General features: G+C 61.8%; 2 protein-coding genes across 3 annotated transcripts; both read left to right on the plus strand.

Annotated features, from left to right (window-relative positions):
• Positions 1-1,806: 1,806 nt before the first annotated feature.
• Positions 1,807-9,055, plus strand: MAPK11 (mitogen-activated protein kinase 11). 2 transcript variants are annotated; one of them, XR_007494845.1, is made up of 12 exons: positions 1,807-1,937; positions 5,077-5,206; positions 6,044-6,102; positions 6,177-6,288; positions 6,376-6,405; positions 6,484-6,531; positions 6,611-6,725; positions 7,290-7,431; positions 7,807-7,886; positions 8,296-8,374; positions 8,453-8,626; positions 8,779-9,055. XR_007494845.1 is itself a non-coding variant. In XM_049771655.1 (12 exons), the coding sequence occupies exons 1-12, from the start codon at positions 1,822-1,824 to the stop codon at positions 8,850-8,852; spliced, it is 1,089 nt and encodes a 362-aa protein (XP_049627612.1). In that variant the 5' UTR covers positions 1,807-1,821; the 3' UTR covers positions 8,853-9,055. The 2 variants fall into 2 exon arrangements, 1 of the variants encoding a protein (XP_049627612.1); XM_049771655.1 differs by having other exon boundaries at positions 7,360-7,431.
• Positions 9,056-11,022: 1,967 nt separating this feature from the next.
• On the plus strand, positions 11,023-16,794 carry MAPK12 (mitogen-activated protein kinase 12). Its single transcript, XM_049771764.1, has 12 exons — positions 11,023-11,198; positions 11,276-11,405; positions 12,405-12,463; positions 12,778-12,889; positions 12,970-12,999; positions 13,149-13,196; positions 13,388-13,502; positions 13,784-13,855; positions 14,318-14,397; positions 14,482-14,560; positions 14,907-15,080; positions 16,340-16,794. Exons 1-12 carry the CDS (start codon positions 11,059-11,061, stop codon positions 16,417-16,419), a joined length of 1,119 nt encoding a protein of 372 aa, XP_049627721.1. The 5' UTR covers positions 11,023-11,058; the 3' UTR covers positions 16,420-16,794.
• Positions 16,795-17,021: the final 227 nt, after the last annotated feature.

Below are 17,021 nucleotides of genomic sequence, written 5' to 3' on the forward strand. Positions count from 1 at the left end.
AGGGTCCTGGCAGGCTCAAGGGGGGAGAGACCATAGGATGCCGGGATTCGAACCACCGTCCTTTGTTCATGCTATCTCTTCAGCCTCAGGAGTGATTTCTGAGCGCAGAGCCAGGAGTAACCCTGTGAGCCGCTGGGTGTAGCCCAAAACCAAAACCAAAAAAAAAAAAAAAAAAAAAGAATTTAAATTGGACTTCTGGGAAGAGGCCGCAGCTGGAAGCAAGGGATATGTCTCAGTTGTATAGCACTTATTTTTGTGAGATCCTGGAGAACACACACACACACACACACACACACACACACGTGAAGCAGGGGGCAGGAGCAATAGCCCAGAGGTAACTACAGTAAATGGCTAGTTCAGGGCTGGGACATCCCACACGGTCCCCCAGTCCTGCCAGGAGCGATGGTGTCTTCAGAGCATCACCTGAGCAACACCCGGAGTGTCTCTTTCCAGGAGGAGGCCAGGTCCCACCTCCCATGGAATAGCGTCGGTCCCCTGGAGCCCCCGACGTAGCGCTGTCCCTGGTGCTGACATAGCTGGGTCCCACCGTCACAGGCGTCCCGGAAGAGGCAGGACCAACGCAGGAAGAGTAAAAAACACCCAACCTGGACCAGGAGGATCACCTGGGCCAGGACTGCAGCAGGCGGGGAAGGTGGGGAGCCCCTGAGCGTGCGGGGAGGGGGAGGCAGGCTGGTCCACCTGCCCGCTTTTTGTGTGTGTGTGTGGTTTTTTGGATCACAGCCGGCAGCGCTCAGGGGTTACTCCTGGCCCCACACTCAGAAATCGTACCTGGCAGGCTTGGGGGGAACCATATGGGATGACAGGATTTCTGCATGAAAGGCAAATGCCTTACCTCCATGCTATCTCTCCGGCCCCAACCTGCCCACTTCTTAACTAAGTACCTGGTTTCTGTTAGGGGATTTTTTCTACCTTGGTGAGAAATTAAACTCCAAGGTTCCAGGCCAGAGAGATAGCACAGCGGTAGAGAGTCTGCCTTGCTGACACTGGAGGGACCCGGTTCATCCCAAATGTTCCACCAGCCTGCCAGGGGTGATTCCTGGTGCAGAGCCAGGAGTAATCCCTGGGCACTGCTGGGTGTGGCCCAACAACCAATCAATAAATTAACAAATGAATAGAGTTAAAAATAAAACTGGAGGGGGCCAGAGAGATAGCATGGAGGTAAGGCATTTGCCTTTCATGCAGAAGGACCGCGGTTCGAATCCCGGCATCCCATAGGGCCCCCCAAGCCTTCTGGGGCGATTTGAGTGTAGAGCCAGGAGTAACCCCTGAGAGCTGCTAGGTATGACCCAAAACCCAATAAAATAAAATAAAAATAAAATAAAACTCTAGGGACCGGAGAGATAGCATGGAGGCAGGGCGTTTGCGTTGCGTGCAAAAGGGCAGTGGTTCAAAATTCGGGAACCCTATGGGATGCCGGTGATGGAACCTAGGTCCGTCCCGGATGGGCAGCGTGCAAGGCCCTACCCTTCGGCTGTGCTTTCTCTCCGGGCCCCAGGCTCCTTTGATTTTGAGGGTTCAACTCCGTTTGTGGGGAGGGGGCCGGGGAGGGTTGCCTGAAGCAGGGGTGAGTGTGGGGAGGGATTCTGGGGTTTGGGGGGAGCAAGGCCCGGAGTAAAGAGGCCAAGGCAGTGGCCGGCCAGGCCAGGATGCGGGGTCCCCCCCCCCCCAGGCTCTCCGGGCGAACTGGGCCAGCCAGCCGGCCGGGCGGCGGGCGGGGCGGCGCGGCGGGCGGAGCCGGAGGCAGCGTGCCGGGCCAGGGAGTCTCCGCGGGTGGGGTGGGGTGGGGCGGCCGCTCGCGACATGTCGGGCCCCCGGGCGGGCTTCTACCGGCGGGAGCTGAACCAGACGCTCTGGGAGGTTCCGCTGCGGCTGCAGAGGCTGCGGCCCGTGGGCTCGGGCGCCTACGGCTCCGTGTGGTAGGGGAGGGGCCCGACTTCGCCGAGACCCCCGCTCCGGGGAGCAGCGGGGGGTGGGGTGGGGTGGTGGCAGGCGAGCGCACCCCCACCGTGCCCCAGGCACCCCCAGCATGCCCTGCCCGGGCCTCAGGGTGCTGTGCAGCGGGGGTGGGGGTGGGGGTCCGCAGACGCCCCCAGCAGTGCAGACATTCGGGTAGTGGGAGGAAGGATCCCGTGGACCCCAGCACCCCAGGGCGGCCCCTGCCCGATTTCTGATTTTGCAAGTGAAATCAGACTTCTCTGGGCGGGGCTCAGGCCTGACACAGAGACACCCCCACGCTGGGGTCTTTAGGGACCCTATTGCCCCCAACCTGCTTTTTCCCTCCAGGCCCTGTGGGGTCCCATTTGACTGGGTGGCAAGAGATCGGTGGCCTGACTGAGGCGCTGTGTGAATCGAGGCGCCCAGGAGTCCTTGCGGGGTGCCTGAGGCCTCCACAATGCAGTTCCAGGCACCCAAGCTGCAGCTGTCTAGGGGCCACACCCATGGAGCTCGGGGCTCTCTCCTGGCTCTGCTCAGGGCTTATGCCGGGCTCTGAATTCTGGGCTCACTCCGGTCTCTGTGCTCAGAGCACTGTGCTTGGAGCTCTCTTCTGGTGTGGCAAGGGCTATGTATCTCGAGAAGGGCACCAGGCTGGGCTGTGCCCCTGTCTCTCCCCTACCTCAACCCCTGCCCCCCGCAGTTGCACTGCCTGGTGTGTCCGTGGCATGTGGGTGTGGACAGGACACTGCAGTGCTCAGGCAGACGGGCCAAGACCAGGGCTCCGCAGTCTGTGCGTGGGGTGTTTGTGTGGGAGGAGAAACCAGGCCCACACAGCCCTAGCTCCAAGGAGGGACTCGGTGTGCTGGGGACTGGGACTTCGGTCACCGGGTCACCAGGCCACCAGCCCTCAGAGCCCCAGGCCTCTGCCCCATCCCCGGAGGAGGCAGTTCTACAGCCCCACTGGCCTCACGTCTGGCCCAGAATGTCCTTCGGAATTGTCAGGGAGTATCAGCGCCCAGGCACCAGGTATGCTGGTGGATGATGCTGAGTGTGACCCCGACTTCCTCAGGTGCACTGAGCCCCCAGTGTCGGTGCCCATCCCTCCACATCACATAGCTGCCCCCCAGGAGCCAGGAAGGACAGGGAGCTGGGCCCACCTTGTCTCACAAGCACAGAGTGCTGCTGGGAAGGTGATTCCTGAGGATGGGTGGCCTGGAGACCCCAGTGCCAGGTCCTAGGGCACAGGGCTACAGCATTTTCAGTGATGCCAATGATGGTAGCATGTCCGGAGTGCGGGAGGAGCTGGAGGGCCCCTTCTCTGGGGTGTGAGGGCTGCAGGAGGATGGAGGCCTCCCGGCAATAGCACAGCAAGCAGGGTGTTTGCCTTGTATGCAGCTGACTCGAGTTTAATCTCCAGCATCCCTTCAGGTCCCCCGAACTTGCCAGGAATTTTTTTTGGGGGGCCACACCAGTGGCGCTCAGGGATTACTCCTGGCTCTGTGCTCAGGAGGGCTGTGCTCCTGGGGGCTGGATAAAGCACAGTGATAAAGTGTTTGCTTTGCAAGCGGCTGATCTAGGAAGAACCTGGATTCAATCCCCGGCATCCCATATGGTCCCCCGAGCCTGCCAGGAGTGATTTCTGAGTCCAGAGCCAGAAGTAACCCCTGAGTGCTGCCGGATGTGGCCCCCAAACCAAAAATAAATAAATAAATAATATTGCTCCTGGAAGACTCGGGAGACTATATGGGATGCCCTACCACTGTGCTATTGCTCCAGCCCTCATTGCCAGGAATTTCTGAGTAGAGAGCCAGGAGTAACCCCTGAGCACCGCTGGTGTGGCCCCAAAACCAAAATAAATAAACAACAATATAATAAAATAAAACAAGAGACAGTTTAGCTAGCTAGCTGATAGGATATTTTCCTTGCATACAGCCAACCCAGCTTTGATCCTGAATCCCATAAGGTCCCTCCTGAGCACATTCAGGAGTGATTACTGAGGGCAAAGCCAAGAGTAACCCCTGATCATCACTGGGTGTGGACCCCAGACAAACCTCTCCCCAAAACAAAAATGAATGATGCTGGGCCAAACAAGAGCACAGCGGGAAGGGCAATTTGCCTTGCCCAGGTTGGCATCCCATGTGGTACCAGAGCACAGCCAAAAGACCCCTGAGCCTGAGCACAGAGCCAGGAGTAACCCATCAGCACCACTGGGTGTGGCCCCAAAACAAACACACAAACAAAAACAAAAATGAACGGCCCAGAATGATAGAGTAGTGGTAGGGCATTTGCCTTGCACGCGGCTGAAGCAGGATGGACCCAGGTTCGATTCCTGGCATCCCATATGGCCCGGAGCCTGCCAGGAGCAATTTCTGAGCACAGAATCAGGAGGAACCCTTGAGCGCTGCCGTGTGATCCAAATAATAATAATAATAATAATAATAATAATAATGATGATGATGATGATGATGCTGCAGGGCTGCTAAACCCATTCAAGGAAGAGAGCCAGGCTGGGGAACATTGGTCACATTTTTTTTTTGGTGCACCTCGGAGGTGCTCAGGGGTTACTCCTGGCTGTCTGCTCAGAAATAGCTCCTGGTAGGCATGGGGGACCCTATGGTACACCGGGATAAGAACCAACCACCTTTGGTCCTGGATCAGCTGCTTGCAAGGCAAACGCCCTGTGCTATCTCTCTGGGTCCTTAAATAATGTTTGTTTTTTGGTTTTCGGGCCACACCCGTTTGACGCTCAGAGGTTACTCCTGGCTATGTGCTCAGAAATCGCCCCTGGCTTGGGAGGACCATATGGGACCCCGGAGGATCGAACCGTGGTCCTTCCTTGGCTAGCGCTTGCAAGGCAGACACCTTACCTCTAGCGCCACCTCGCCGGCCCTGGTCACATTTTCAATGGCAGCCCTAGGGGTCTCCGGCACTGTCTGTCAGAACTGGGAGCCCAGAGAAGGGGTCCGGCCAAGTCCTGGGGGAGCTGGGAGGTGAGTGAGGTGCTGCCCATCAGGGAGGAGCAGGAGAAATGAGCCTTCCAGGGTGGCCAGGCCGTGGCCGCTTGATCCCTCCCAGGCCGGGCACCGGTGCCCGCTTGCTCACCCGCCCCGCGCCTTCCAGCTCGGCCTATGACGCGCAGCTGCGCCAGAAAGTGGCCGTGAAGAAGCTGTCGCGCCCCTTCCAGTCGCTGGTCCACGCGCGGAGGACCTACCGCGAGCTGCGCCTGCTCCAGCACCTCAAGCACGAGAATGTGAGCAGGGGGGACGTGGGGGGACCAGGGGGGGATACCTGGGTGGGTGGGGCGCGGTGGTGGAGCACTAGGGTGGGAGTAGTCGGGGGACACCGGCTAGGAAGTGGCCAGGGACACCAGGATCGGCCATGGAGATTGGTGGGCGCTGTCAAGGGGACAGGGGGTGGGCTGTTTGGGCAATGGTATGGGCATGGTCAGTGCAGATTATGGACGTGATCAGGGTCATGGGATGGGTGCGTCTGTGCAGTGGTGGGTTTGGCTATGACAGTGGTGTGGGCGTGATGGGGAAGAGTGTGGACATGGCCACGGTAATGGGGTGGGTATGGCTGGCAATGACGGGCGTGGTTTGGTAGAGTGTGGGCGTGGCCAGGGACATGGGTGGTGTGGGTACGAGTTGACATGCAATGGTGGGCGTGGTCACGGCAGTATGTGGGCGCGGTCAATTTGGTGGTGGGCGTGGTCAAGGTAGAAGGTTGGGCAGGGCAGAAGTGTGGGTGTGGTCAGGAACCTACGGCTGATAGGCTGGGCAATGGTGGGCGTGTCCATGATAGTTATGTGGGCGTGTCCAGAGCATGTGGTGGGCGTGGTCGAGGTCAGGGTGTGGTCAGGGACACGGGATGGATGTGGCTAGCAAGATGGCGTGGTCACAGTGAGATGGCCAGGGCAAAATTGTGAGTGTGGTATGGGACATGGGATGGGTGTGGCTGGACCATGGTGGGTTCTGACAGTGATGTGGGCATGGTCAAGGTCAGGATGGGCGTGGCTAGTGCACAGAGGTGGGCGTGGGCAAGACAGGAGGGTGTGGCGCATCTGGGCCTGACCAGCCTCCCTGCCCAGGTCATCGCGCTCTTGGACGTCTTCACCCCGGCCACCTCCATCAAGGACTTCAGCGAAGTGTGAGGCCTTAGGGCTGCGGGGCTGCGGGCTGCGGGGCTGCGGGCACCGCCGGTGCTGACTCCCGGTCCCCCAGGTACCTGGTCACCACCCTGATGGGCGCCGACCTGAACAGCATCGTCAAGTGCCAAGCGCTGAGCGAGGAGCACGTCCAGTTCCTGGTGTACCAGCTGCTCCGCGGGCTGAAGGTGGGGGTGGGCGGGCGGGGGAGGCAGCAGCGGGCAGGGTCGGGAAGACTGACCCCCCCAGCACTGACACCCCCGTCCATGCTGCAGTACATCCACTCGGCCGGCATCATCCACCGGGTAGGTGCAGGCGGGTGCAGGGGGCAGCGGTGCCATCCTCGCCACTCTCCTGTGCTCATGCCCCGCGCACACCCGCAGGACCTGAAGCCCAGCAACGTGGCGGTGAACGAGGACTGCGAGCTGAAGGTGGCCAGGGGGCGCGGGTGGGCGGGCGCTGAGGACCACTGACAGGCGGCCACTAACTGGAGCTGCGGGGGCTCCCCAGATCCTGGACTTCGGGCTGGCACGCCAAGCCGACGAGGAGATGACAGGCTACGTGGCCACGCGCTGGTACCGGGCCCCGGAGATTATGTTGAACTGGATGCACTACAACCAGACAGGTGACGCCCGCCGGGGGGTGCAGGCAGGACAGGTAGAGGGACCAATGGTGGTTCGAATCCCGGCATTCCATGGGGTCCCCCGAGCCTACCAGGAGTGATTTCTCAGTGCAGAGTCAGCAGTGATCCCTGTGCGTCGCTGGGTGTGACCCACCCCCAAAAAAACAATACTCCCCCCAAAATAAACCCCCAAAATCAGACCTTTGGAGTGGGGAGACAGCACAAGTGGTAGGACATATGCCTTGCATGTGGCCGACCTGGCTTTGATCCCCAACACCCCAGATGATCCCCTAAGTACCACTGAGTGCAGCCAAAAAACTAAAGAAGAGAGAGAGCAAAAGAGAGAAATTAATCAGACTGCAGGAACTGAGAGAGCGCACAGGATTTAGGGTGCTTCTCTCCTTCCTGGCTGAGCCAGAGTCAGTCCTTAGATGTAAATGGCCCCCAGAGCACTGTTAGCAGTAAGCGCCTCAAACACAGTGGCTCAGTCAAGCCCCCCATCACACTGTCAGCGGTGGGCCTTTTGGGTTCCGGGGTCACCTCCCCACTAGCTTCTCCCCTGCTCAGCCCTCTGCTCGTCTTTGGGGCTGGGCATCCCTGGGGTTGCCAACCAGTCTGAGAGGCCCCTCTCCAACAGTGGACATCTGGTCCGTGGGCTGCATCATGGCCGAGCTGCTGCAGGGGAAGGTGCTTTTTCCGGGGAGCGACTGTATCCTTGTTGGGGATGCTGGGAACAGGGGGGAGCCCTCCTCCCTGTGGGTGGGAACTGGGCCTACTGGACGTCATCTGTGGTAGGAAACCAGACTCTGGTTGTGTCCCCAGATTCTGTCCCAAAGAGAGATTTTGGGTTTTTTGGTAACTTTATTGATTGATTGATTGATTGGTTGGTTTTTTGGGCCACACCCAGTGGCGCTCAGGGGTCACTCCTGACTCTGCACTCAGAAATAGTCCCTGGCACCCTTCGGTACCACATGGGATGCTGGGAATCGAGCGGGGTCCCTTCTGGGTTGGCCGCATGCCAGGCAAATGTCCTACTGCTGTGCTATCTCTCTGGCCTCCAAAAGACATTTCCTAAGCTTGGTAGATATCGACCAGCTCAAGCGTATCATGGAGGTGGTGGGCACACCCAGCCCCGAGGTTCTGGCGAAGATTTCCTCAGAGCACGTGAGTCTGTGCGTGGGAGGAGTGCAGCCTTGGCACCACATGGGGACACAGTGGAACCCAGCCCAGGCAAACAGATCCCCTGGTGTGGATGGAACCAGGGCCCGGGAGGGTAGTTCCAGGACCCTGGGAGTGATCAGACCCATAGCACAGCAGTAGGGCCTTTGCCTTGCATAGGACCAATCCAAGACAGACCTGGGTTCAATCCTGGGCGTCCCATAAGTTCCCCCGAGCCAGGAGCGATTTCTGAGCACAGAGCATAGAATAACCCGAGTGCCACCGAGTGTGCACCTCCCCACAAAAAACAGGGCCCTGGGAACCCCCATGGGGAAGCAGGTGGTTCCTGGGTAGACAGGGCAGAGGGCTGCTGGGCCTGACCAACCCCCCTGAAACTCCTCCCTCGTGCCCCCAGGCCCGGACCTATATCCAGTCCCTGCCCCCGATGCCCCAGAAGGACCTCAAGAGCATCTTCCGGGGTGCCAGCCCCCTGGGTGAGAAGGGGCCGGGATGGTACCCCGCTGCCCACTGGGTATGGGTGCAGCGCTGACCCCCGCCGCCACCCCCTGCAGCTGTGGACCTCTTGGGCAGGATGCTGGTACTGGACAGCGATCAGAGGGTCAGCGCGGCCGAGGCCCTGGCCCACGCCTACTTCAGCCAATACCACGACCCCGATGATGAGCCGGAGGCCGAACCCTATGACCAGAGCGTGGAGGCCGCAGAGCACACGCTGGAGCAGTGGAAGGGTGGGTGGGCGCCTGAGCAGGTGGAGGGAGAAGGCAGGTTGTGTGGTGGGGGGGTTGGCGGGGCCCCTGTGGGTCTGGGCTGAGTGCTGGCACCCCGGGGAGGGGCCTTCCCTGAGCCCAGAGGCTGCGAGACTCACACGTCCTCCCCTCAGAGCTCACCTACCAGGCGGTGCTCAGTTTCAAGCCTCCAGAGCCAGCCCAGCCGCCAGGCAGCCTGCAGCAGTGAGGTGGAGCAGCAGAGAACTTTGTGCGATGGGCCCACGCCGCGTCCTCGCCCCGCGGGGCCTGCCTGCAGCTCCAGCCCCCAGAGTGGAGGTGTCCTGGACTTGCCCGTGCTGTGGGCGCTGCCAAGGGGGACCCAGCTGTGTAGGGGCTGTGCATGGGGAGCAGGCGTCTCCAGAGCTCAATCCCAGATGGGGGGGGGGGCTGGTCTGGACTCAGAGCTGTGGCTGAGGAGTCATTGGTTTGTGTTGAGGACAAGGGGGGTTCCCCAGGTGTTACAAGTCTTGCTCCTCCCTGCAGTCCTCCCTTTGGTCCTGCTTGCAGTCCTCCTGGGTTTTTTTTCTCCTCCTGGCACAGGGTGGAGGGGCTGCATGTTGCTCCCTGTTCCCCTCCTGGCTCTTGCTGTCCCAAGGTGCTGAGGTCCAGCTGTGTCCCCGGTGAGGGGGTTCAGGTGGGCCAGGGGCGCCGAGTGATCTGGTTGGTTCCTTGGGGAGGGGGGGAACTTGGGTCACAACGGATAGTGCTCAGGGGTGATCCCTGGTGGTGAGAGGTGGAAAGCGGGTGCAAGCCCTCCCCAAGTCCCCCCAAATCTTTAATCCCCTACAGAGAGTTTCTGAGTCCCCAGGACACTGTGCCAGCTGGGAGTGTCCCTGTGGACAGAGACAGGTGGGGCCAGCACTCATGCTAGGCTCTCTGTCTCCCTCAGGGACTGGCCAGGTTGGGGTGCCCTTGGTCTGGGGGCCAGATGGAGGGTGTGTGGGAGGGGCTTCTCCTAGGGCAATGTCAGCTGGGGGGGTGTCTCTGGCCCCTGGGGCTTGACTGTCGCCATAAGCAGGCACAGGGTTCATAATAAAAGGCCCCTGAGTCTCTCAGCTGGGTCTGAACTGCTGTGTGTTGGTTTGTTTTGTTTGGTTTTGGTTTTTGGGCCACACCCGGCAGTGCTCAGGGATTACTCTTAGTCACTCCAGGCAGGCTCTGGGGACTCTATGCAGGGAATCAAACCCCAGTCCATCCTGGGTCAGCCGCATGCAGCATGCAAGGCAAATGCCTTACTGCTGTGCTATCGCTCCAGTTCCTGACCTGCTGTTTCGAACATCTAAGGTCAGGAGGGGCTCCCCGTGGTCCCACATCCCCAATTACTGCTTTTCTCCCTACTGTCGAGGGGTTCAGGTCACCTAGCCACGCTGGACACTGCACCCCATCAGACAGGCCGTCTTGTCTGCAGCTCCCTTCAGCACACAAACGCGCAGGGATCTCAGAGATGGGCCCTCAGAACTGTCTGAGGTCACAGGGTAGTGGTCTCTTGGGCAGGGGGCAGAGGCACCAACCATGGGCACGGGGCTCCTCTTCTGGAGCTCAGGCCTGGGCTCCCGCGGAGCTGGGGGTGTATACGGGAGTGGAGGGGAGTAGGGGTGCCGGCGGCCTCTGCTCTGGGACCACAATCTGGAGACATCCAGAGCCGTGGACCCGAGATGAGGTCAGGAACGGCTGGACCTCCTGGGCGGGCACGGTGGCCGCCGCGGGGTGCTCCGGGCAGAGAGCTGGTGCGGCAGGGGGCCCTCTGGGACTGGTGGGGCCGGAGGAGCAGGTGACCCGGGCAGCACTACTCCGCAGGTGTAAAGCCGCCCTGGCCGAGGTCAGGGTTGCTGATTCATGGCAGGTGGGCGGGGCAGCCTGGATCCTGTTACTCAGCTGTCCGGGGTCACCACGAGGCCTGTGGGGACAGTTGGTCCATCCAGATGCTGCGGCTGGGACGCCACACGGGCCAGGCCTGAAGGACAAGCGGGAGGGCGCGTGCTTGTGCTGGTCAGGGGCTGCCCTGTCCAGAGGCTGAAGCCTGGGACCAGGGATGCTCAGCGCGGAGCACGATGGCACGACGTGGCCAGCCCAGGGACGTCGCTCGGGGCCCAGGGCAGCCGGACTGAGACTGAAGCCGGCGGGGAGGGGAGTCGAGTCCGGGCCCCCGATCGGGCGCTCCCTGCCCCCCTGCGCCTGGGGCCCGCCCCGGCCGCGCCTCGGGTTTCCGGAGGGACAGTGGCCGGCGGGGGGTCACGTGCGCGCCTCGGGGCCCGGTTGGTCGGCGGGCCGGGGAGGGGCCGGGCCGGGCCGGGGTCGGCGGCTCGGGGCGAGAAGCGCCAGCGCCCGGCGACCCGCAGCGCACAGCCGGCCCGCGGGGCGCCCACCCGCCGTGCGCGGGGCGCGCCCTGGCCATGAGCTCTTCGCCGCCGCCGCCGCCTCCGGCCGCCCGCCGGGGCTTCTACCGCCAGGAGGTTGCCAAGACCGACTGGGAGGTGCGCGCCGTGTACCAGGACCTGCAGCCCGTGGGCTCGGGCGCCTACGGCGCAGTATGGTGAGCCGGGGGGCCCCGGGGGCGGCGCGGGCCGGGCGGGCGCTGAGCCGGGTCGTGCCGTGCGCCCTGTCCCGCAGCTCGGCGGTGGACAGCCGCAGCGGCCTCAGGGTGGCCATCAAGAAGCTGTACCGGCCCTTCCAGTCGGAGCTGTACGCCAAGCGCGCCTACCGGGAGCTGCGCCTGCTGAAGCACATGCGCCACGACAACGTGAGACGGGGTCCCCGCGTGCCGGCAGTGGGGGCCCCTCCGCTCAGCCCCGGCTTAGGGCTCAGAGGGGCCCGGCCCCGCATCTCGCCCAGACCCTGCCTCCAAGCCCCAAGGAGGGGGCCCCTTGTGCCTCAGTGTCCCCTGCCCCGTCGTAAGCTGCTCCCGCCACTCTGAGATTCTGAGATTCGGACCACCGCACCCCAGTTCCCCCATGTCCCAGACACAGGGTCCGGCTGCTGGCGACAGCCCCCCCCCCACCCCAGGCTGTCTGGGAGAATAGACACCAGGGTGGGTGTCTGGGGCCTCCCAGCCCGGATGGGTCTTGCCTTTGCATTTCCCGTCCCCGCCCTGGGCTTTTCCTGGACTGAATGTGGTTCTTCTGGACACCAGCCCACTGAGTGAGTCCCTGGCCACATCTGGGCTCACGTGGCATCAGCTCTGCCCGCCAGCCTGTCCTGGTTCTTTCTGCAGGGACCCAGGGTGGACACCCAGCCCTGGAGCCCTGGGGTTGCCATTTCTGCTTCAGGGTCTCCCCAGCTGGCCGGGAGGAGACCAATGGGAGGGGGCAGCACTGTGGGGCCTCTTCTGCCCTTCGCATGTCTCTGTCTGCATCAGCCCCTTAGTGCTGGCCACTGGATCGAGATATTCCTGCTACCCAGCTCTCCCCTGTCCCAGGTCTCACCCACCGATCACAGATGTCGGTGGCGCCCTGTCACCGCCACACCCAGTGCCTGCTGTCCCATTACTTTTGTGCCATCCTTTGTGCCTCGCTCCCTCGAGGGCCTGCTGGTCTTCACTGGGGAGGGAGGAGCACGGAAGGAAGGGGAACCCCGGGGCGGCCTCCCAGGACCCAGCCTGTCACATTCCCAAAAGAGCCGCTGTCTTCGGGGCTGTTTGAACTGGGCCACGGTGGGCAGGGCCAGGCTGGGACTGGGTTCAGATGTGCGGTTTCCTGCCAGAGCTCCTGAGCCCCCCATCTGCTGTGTTGCCCCCCCCCAGGTAATCGGGCTGCTGGACGTATTCACCCCTGACGAGAGCCTGGATGACTTCACGGACTTGTGGGTGCTGCCGGGTCTCTGGAGGGTCGACTCAGGCGCTGGGTGGCGAGGGTTTCTGGGTGTACACACTATTGGGGCCTCAAGGGTCCATTTGTCCTGCCTCTCCGAGCCCTCCCTGCAGGGGGTCCCCAGGGTCTGTCTGTCCTGCCCTTCTCAACCTCCCTGTGGGTATCCCTTGCATCTATCTGCCTGTCCTGCCTCTCCCAGCCTCCCTGTGGGGTTCCCCTGCGTCTGCCTGTCAGTCCTGCCCTCCCAGCCTCCCTGCACCTTGGGGCAGTGCTGAAGGGTGACCCCCGCACCGGGCTGCTCCGTAGCTACCTGGTGATGCCGTTCATGGGCACCGACCTGGGCAAGCTCATGAAACACGAGAAGCTCAGTGACGATCGCATCCAGTTCCTCGTCTACCAGATGCTCAAGGGGCTGAAGGTGGGTGTGGCGGGGCTGAGGGGGGGCAGGGCCCGGACCCTGCCAGCTGACCACCACCCTCCCCATCTCTGTGCTCGCAGTACATCCATGCCGCAGGCATCATCCACAGGGTGAGTCCAGTGCCTCCTGCCAGGGCTGGCAAGGGGCTTGGCGCCTGGGAGCCTGCTTTTCCTGTGACATCGTGACTAGTAGCTCTTTTGGGTGCTCCGCTGGCCATCTCTGGGGGCCGTGACAGCAGCTGTCCCCTGTCCACCTCCAGGACCTGAAGCCTGGAAACCTGGCTGTGAATGAGGACTGCGAGTTGAAGGTGAGCCTTAAGTGGGGGGCTGCCTGTACCCCTGGAACCTGCACTGTCAGACAGACTGCATCATCGAGCTTGGGCTGAGATCCCAGGTCACAAGCTCCATCCATTTCCATCTCCTGGGGATTTCCAGACCCCACTGTGGTCTTCCTGCTCCAGGGGCCCCTGAGCATTCCCTGCCCGCCTTCTGGCTACAGATCCTGGACTTCGGCCTGGCCAGACAGGCGGACAGCGAGATGACGGGCTACGTGGTGACTCGGTGGTACCGGGCGCCTGAGGTCATCCTCAACTGGATGCGCTACACACAGACAGGTGAGAAGCCAGCTGGAGGCTGGAGGCTGCAGGCCCTGCCGGCTGGCCCAGCTTCTTCAGCTCCGGGCGGTGCAGAGGTGGGTGGGGCAGGGCAGGCAGCCCCCGAGCCAGACGCGCCGCCCAGTCCCAGGAACAGAACGAGGAGCAGGCGCCCCCACGCTCCCGCCGACGCCCGGCTCAGCCCAGGCTTCCCGCCTGTCTTGTGGTCCCTGCCTCCCTGCCCGTCCGTGTGTCCTGCCCTCCCCAGCCACTGAGCCCTGAGGCGGGGGCTTCTCTCTCAGTCGACATCTGGTCGGTGGGCTGCATCATGGCCGAGATGATCACCGGGAAGACGTTGTTCAAGGGCAGCGACCGTATCCTGCAGCCGGGGGAGCGGGGGCCCGCTGGAGGCGGCACTGGGGCGGGGCTGTTGGAGCCGGGGCCAGGGGCGGGGCAAAGGCTGTGATAGGACAGATTGCACTTGGGGCGGGGCTTGCTGACCTGGGCGGGTGAGGGGCGGCAACCCAGCGACTCTGCTCCTGGGGGCGTGGCTTGCCTGCCTAGGGGCGGGGAAAACGCTTGTGCCGGGGATAGGATGGGGCCAAGTCTGGATAGGGGCGGGGCCTGCTTGTCCTCGGGGCGGGGCAAATGCGCTGCTGGGGATGGGATGGGGCAAAGGCTGTGCTGGGATAGGACAGAGCGCACCGGGGCGGGGCCAAGCCAGGAAGGGGCGGGGCAAGTGCTTTGCTGGGGACAGGGCAAAACAGCGGCGGAGCCGGGTGGTGGGGTGGCACCGCCCTCTGGTCTGGCCGCGCTGTGCCCCTGACCTGCCGCAGACCTGGACCAGCTGAAGGAGATCATGAAGGTGACGGGCACCCCTCCGGAGGAGTTTGTGCAGAGACTGCAGAGTGCCGAGGTCAGGCTGCCGGGCGGGGGGACAGGAGGACAGGCGCGTGGCCGGCGCACTCCCCGGGCTGGCCCTCACCCGTGTCCCGCACAGGCCAAGAACTACATGAAGGGGCTCCCGGAGCTGGAGAAGAAGGATTTCGCTTCCATCCTGACAGACGCGAGCCCTCTGGGTAGGGATGGGGATGCGTGAGGATGAGTGGGGGCGTGGGCTAAAGCCATGGGGCAGGGGCCGGGCACCTGACACACACCCCATTTTGGACAACTAAAGCCTGCCAGGAGCCATTCCCGAGTGCAGAGCCAGACAGGACCCTGGGAGAGACATGACCGCTGGGTGTGGCCCAAAACAAAACCATAAACAAACCAAAAGGGGGGGCCGGGGCTCCCCTGACTGACCCTCCTCCGCGCCCATCCCATTTCTACCCACCTCCCACACACACCTCCCTGGGCTCTCCTTTCTCCCCTTCCCTCCCCACACCCACACTCACCTTCCTCCCCACCTTCTCTCTCCTCCTCCAGCCGTGAACCTCCTGGAGCAGATGCTGGTGCTAGACGCGGAGCAGCGGGTGACGGCCGCGGAGGCGCTCACCCACCCCTACTTCGAGTCCCTGCACGAAACAGAGGACGAGCCCAAGGCCCAGAAGTATGACGAGTCTTTCGACGACGTGGACCGCACGCTGGAGGAGTGGAAGCGTGAGTAGGGGCCGAGGGGTCGTGATTCTCAGAGGGTCTTTCCCGGGGTCACGGGGTTCCTCCCTACTTTTTGTGCCGAAGCCATACAGGCTCCTTCCTTTCTCTGGGATGTGCCACAGGCAGCCACTGAAGCCATTTGCTGAATGAGGCATGCTGCTGGCTGAGTCCCTGGCAGGGACAAGCTCTGAGAAAGTGGCTCTTCCCAGCCACCAGTCACGTGAACTTGCCTCCACTTCCCCGGGCATGGCTGGCTGGCACATGGAGCCAACCCCTGAGCCCTGACCTCCACGGGTCCTGTCCTGCCCAGTTACCCATCAGGACAGTGTTTGGTGGGGCGCTACAGGTGGTGGGTGGGTCCTCCTGAGTATTCTGGGTCAGCAAAGGGGTTTGCATGTTGGCAGAGCTCTGGGTTGATGCTCGGACAGCCCGTTTCCAAGGCAGCGTGTAAGATGGATCAGCTAACTGGGCTACAGGCATGGCCAATGGGCCCAGCGGTCCCTGTGGCCTGGCCTAACCCATGACCTCTGACCATAGGGTTATTTGGGGGAGGGGGCGGCTAGTTTTGTGTGTGTGTGTGTGTGTGTGTGTGTGTGTGTGTGTGTGGTTTTTGGGTCACACCCAGCAGTGCTCAGGGTTTATTCCTGGCTCCAGGCTCAGAAATTGCTCCTGGCAGGCACGGGGACCACATGGGGCGCCGGGATTCTAACCGATGACCTCCTGCCTCAAAAGCAAACGCCTTACCTCCATGCTATCTCTCCGGCCCCGGCTAGTTTCTTTTTGTTTGCTTTGGTTTTTGGTGGCGCTCAAGGGTTACTCCTGCCTCAGCACTCAGGAATTGCTCTAGGTTCTGGGACAATATGGGTTGGCTGCATGCACGGCAAACGCCCTGCAGTTGTACTATTGCTCCAGCCCTTATTTTTGCCTTATTTTTTTTTTTTGAGGGGGGACAAATACCTGGCAGAGTTCAAGGGCTACTCCTGTCTCTGCTCTCAAAAACTACTTCTGGCAGTTTTGGGGGACCAGATGAGATGCCAGGGATCAGACTGGGTTTGCTGCATGCAAGACAAATGGCCTCCCTGCTGGGCTATAGCTCCAGCCCCTGGGGGGCTCTGGTTTCTAATAAACTATGCTAGGAGCTTGGAGCATTTGAGCACCTGGACTCATAGTTAGCCCCTGAGCCCCGTGGTTCCTGAGGTGTCCCTTGGGTGCTGGCTTGTTCTGACCTGATGGGTCCCTTCTATTCCTGATGCCCACTCCAGGTGTCACCTACAAAGAGGTGCTCAGCTTCAGGCCTCCGAGGCATCTGGCAACCAAGGTTTCCAAGGAAACAGCCTTGTGAAGAGCTCTGGGCCCTGAGGGTGGCCCTAGGGACTCGGGGAACACCAGCTGCGGCTTCCCACCTCTGCCTCCCTCTGGAAGGGGATCCTGGCTCTGCCTGGCACCTCAGTGACCTCCTTCCCTGGATCCCACCTCAGATCTGCTCCTTTGCTCTCCAGGCCTAAGCTGACCCTTGAAGGAACCCCCTGGGTTTCAAGACAGGACTGGATGGGATAGCTCCTGGCCATGTTCCATTCTCCTGTGCTCTGGCTTTGCCGAGGGTGGTGCAGGTCACTAAGAAGGACACTTGGGTGAGGCCCCCACAGAGGACCTTCCTGGGGTGTGGGGGCTATGTCATGGCCATATGACTAAAAGAGAATAAACTCTGTAGACGTGTCATGCCTGTTTCCTCGTTGTTGTTTTTTTTTTTGGGGGGGGGGCGCTGGGCGTGAGCTGCTGGCTCTGAGTTGGTCTTTGTCCCATCTTGGGCTCTCAAGGGACTGAGAGGATCAACCACCATCCATCTTCTTCCACTCAGGGGTCCTACACTGCTGCCATGAGTAAGGGACAGGACTTAAGGGGCCCTCCAGGGTCTCTGTCCACTGTAGGTCAGCTAGGCACTTT

The sequence above is a fragment of the Suncus etruscus genome, chromosome 4 (genome assembly GCF_024139225.1).
Source record: "Suncus etruscus isolate mSunEtr1 chromosome 4, mSunEtr1.pri.cur, whole genome shotgun sequence".
In the NCBI taxonomy this organism is placed as follows: Eukaryota; Metazoa; Chordata; class Mammalia; order Eulipotyphla; family Soricidae; genus Suncus; species Suncus etruscus.

Excerpts from the sequence above, each read along its gene's own strand:
- MAPK11 (XM_049771655.1), top strand. The coding sequence starts at position 1,822 with ATGTCGGGCCCCCGGGCGGGCTTCTACCGGCGGGAGCTGAACCAGACG. Across the intron at positions 1,938-5,076 it reads GGCGCCTACGGCTCCGTGTG|CTCGGCCTATGACGCGCAGC; the intron begins GTAGGGGAGGGG and ends CGCGCCTTCCAG. Across the intron at positions 6,726-7,359 it reads GATGCACTACAACCAGACAG|TGGACATCTGGTCCGTGGGC; the intron begins GTGACGCCCGCC and ends CCTCTCCAACAG.
- MAPK12 (XM_049771764.1), top strand. The coding sequence starts at position 11,059 with ATGAGCTCTTCGCCGCCGCCGCCGCCTCCGGCCGCCCGCCGGGGCTTC. Across the intron at positions 11,199-11,275 it reads GGCGCCTACGGCGCAGTATG|CTCGGCGGTGGACAGCCGCA; the intron begins GTGAGCCGGGGG and ends CCTGTCCCGCAG. Across the intron at positions 13,000-13,148 it reads CCGCAGGCATCATCCACAGG|GACCTGAAGCCTGGAAACCT; the intron begins GTGAGTCCAGTG and ends GTCCACCTCCAG.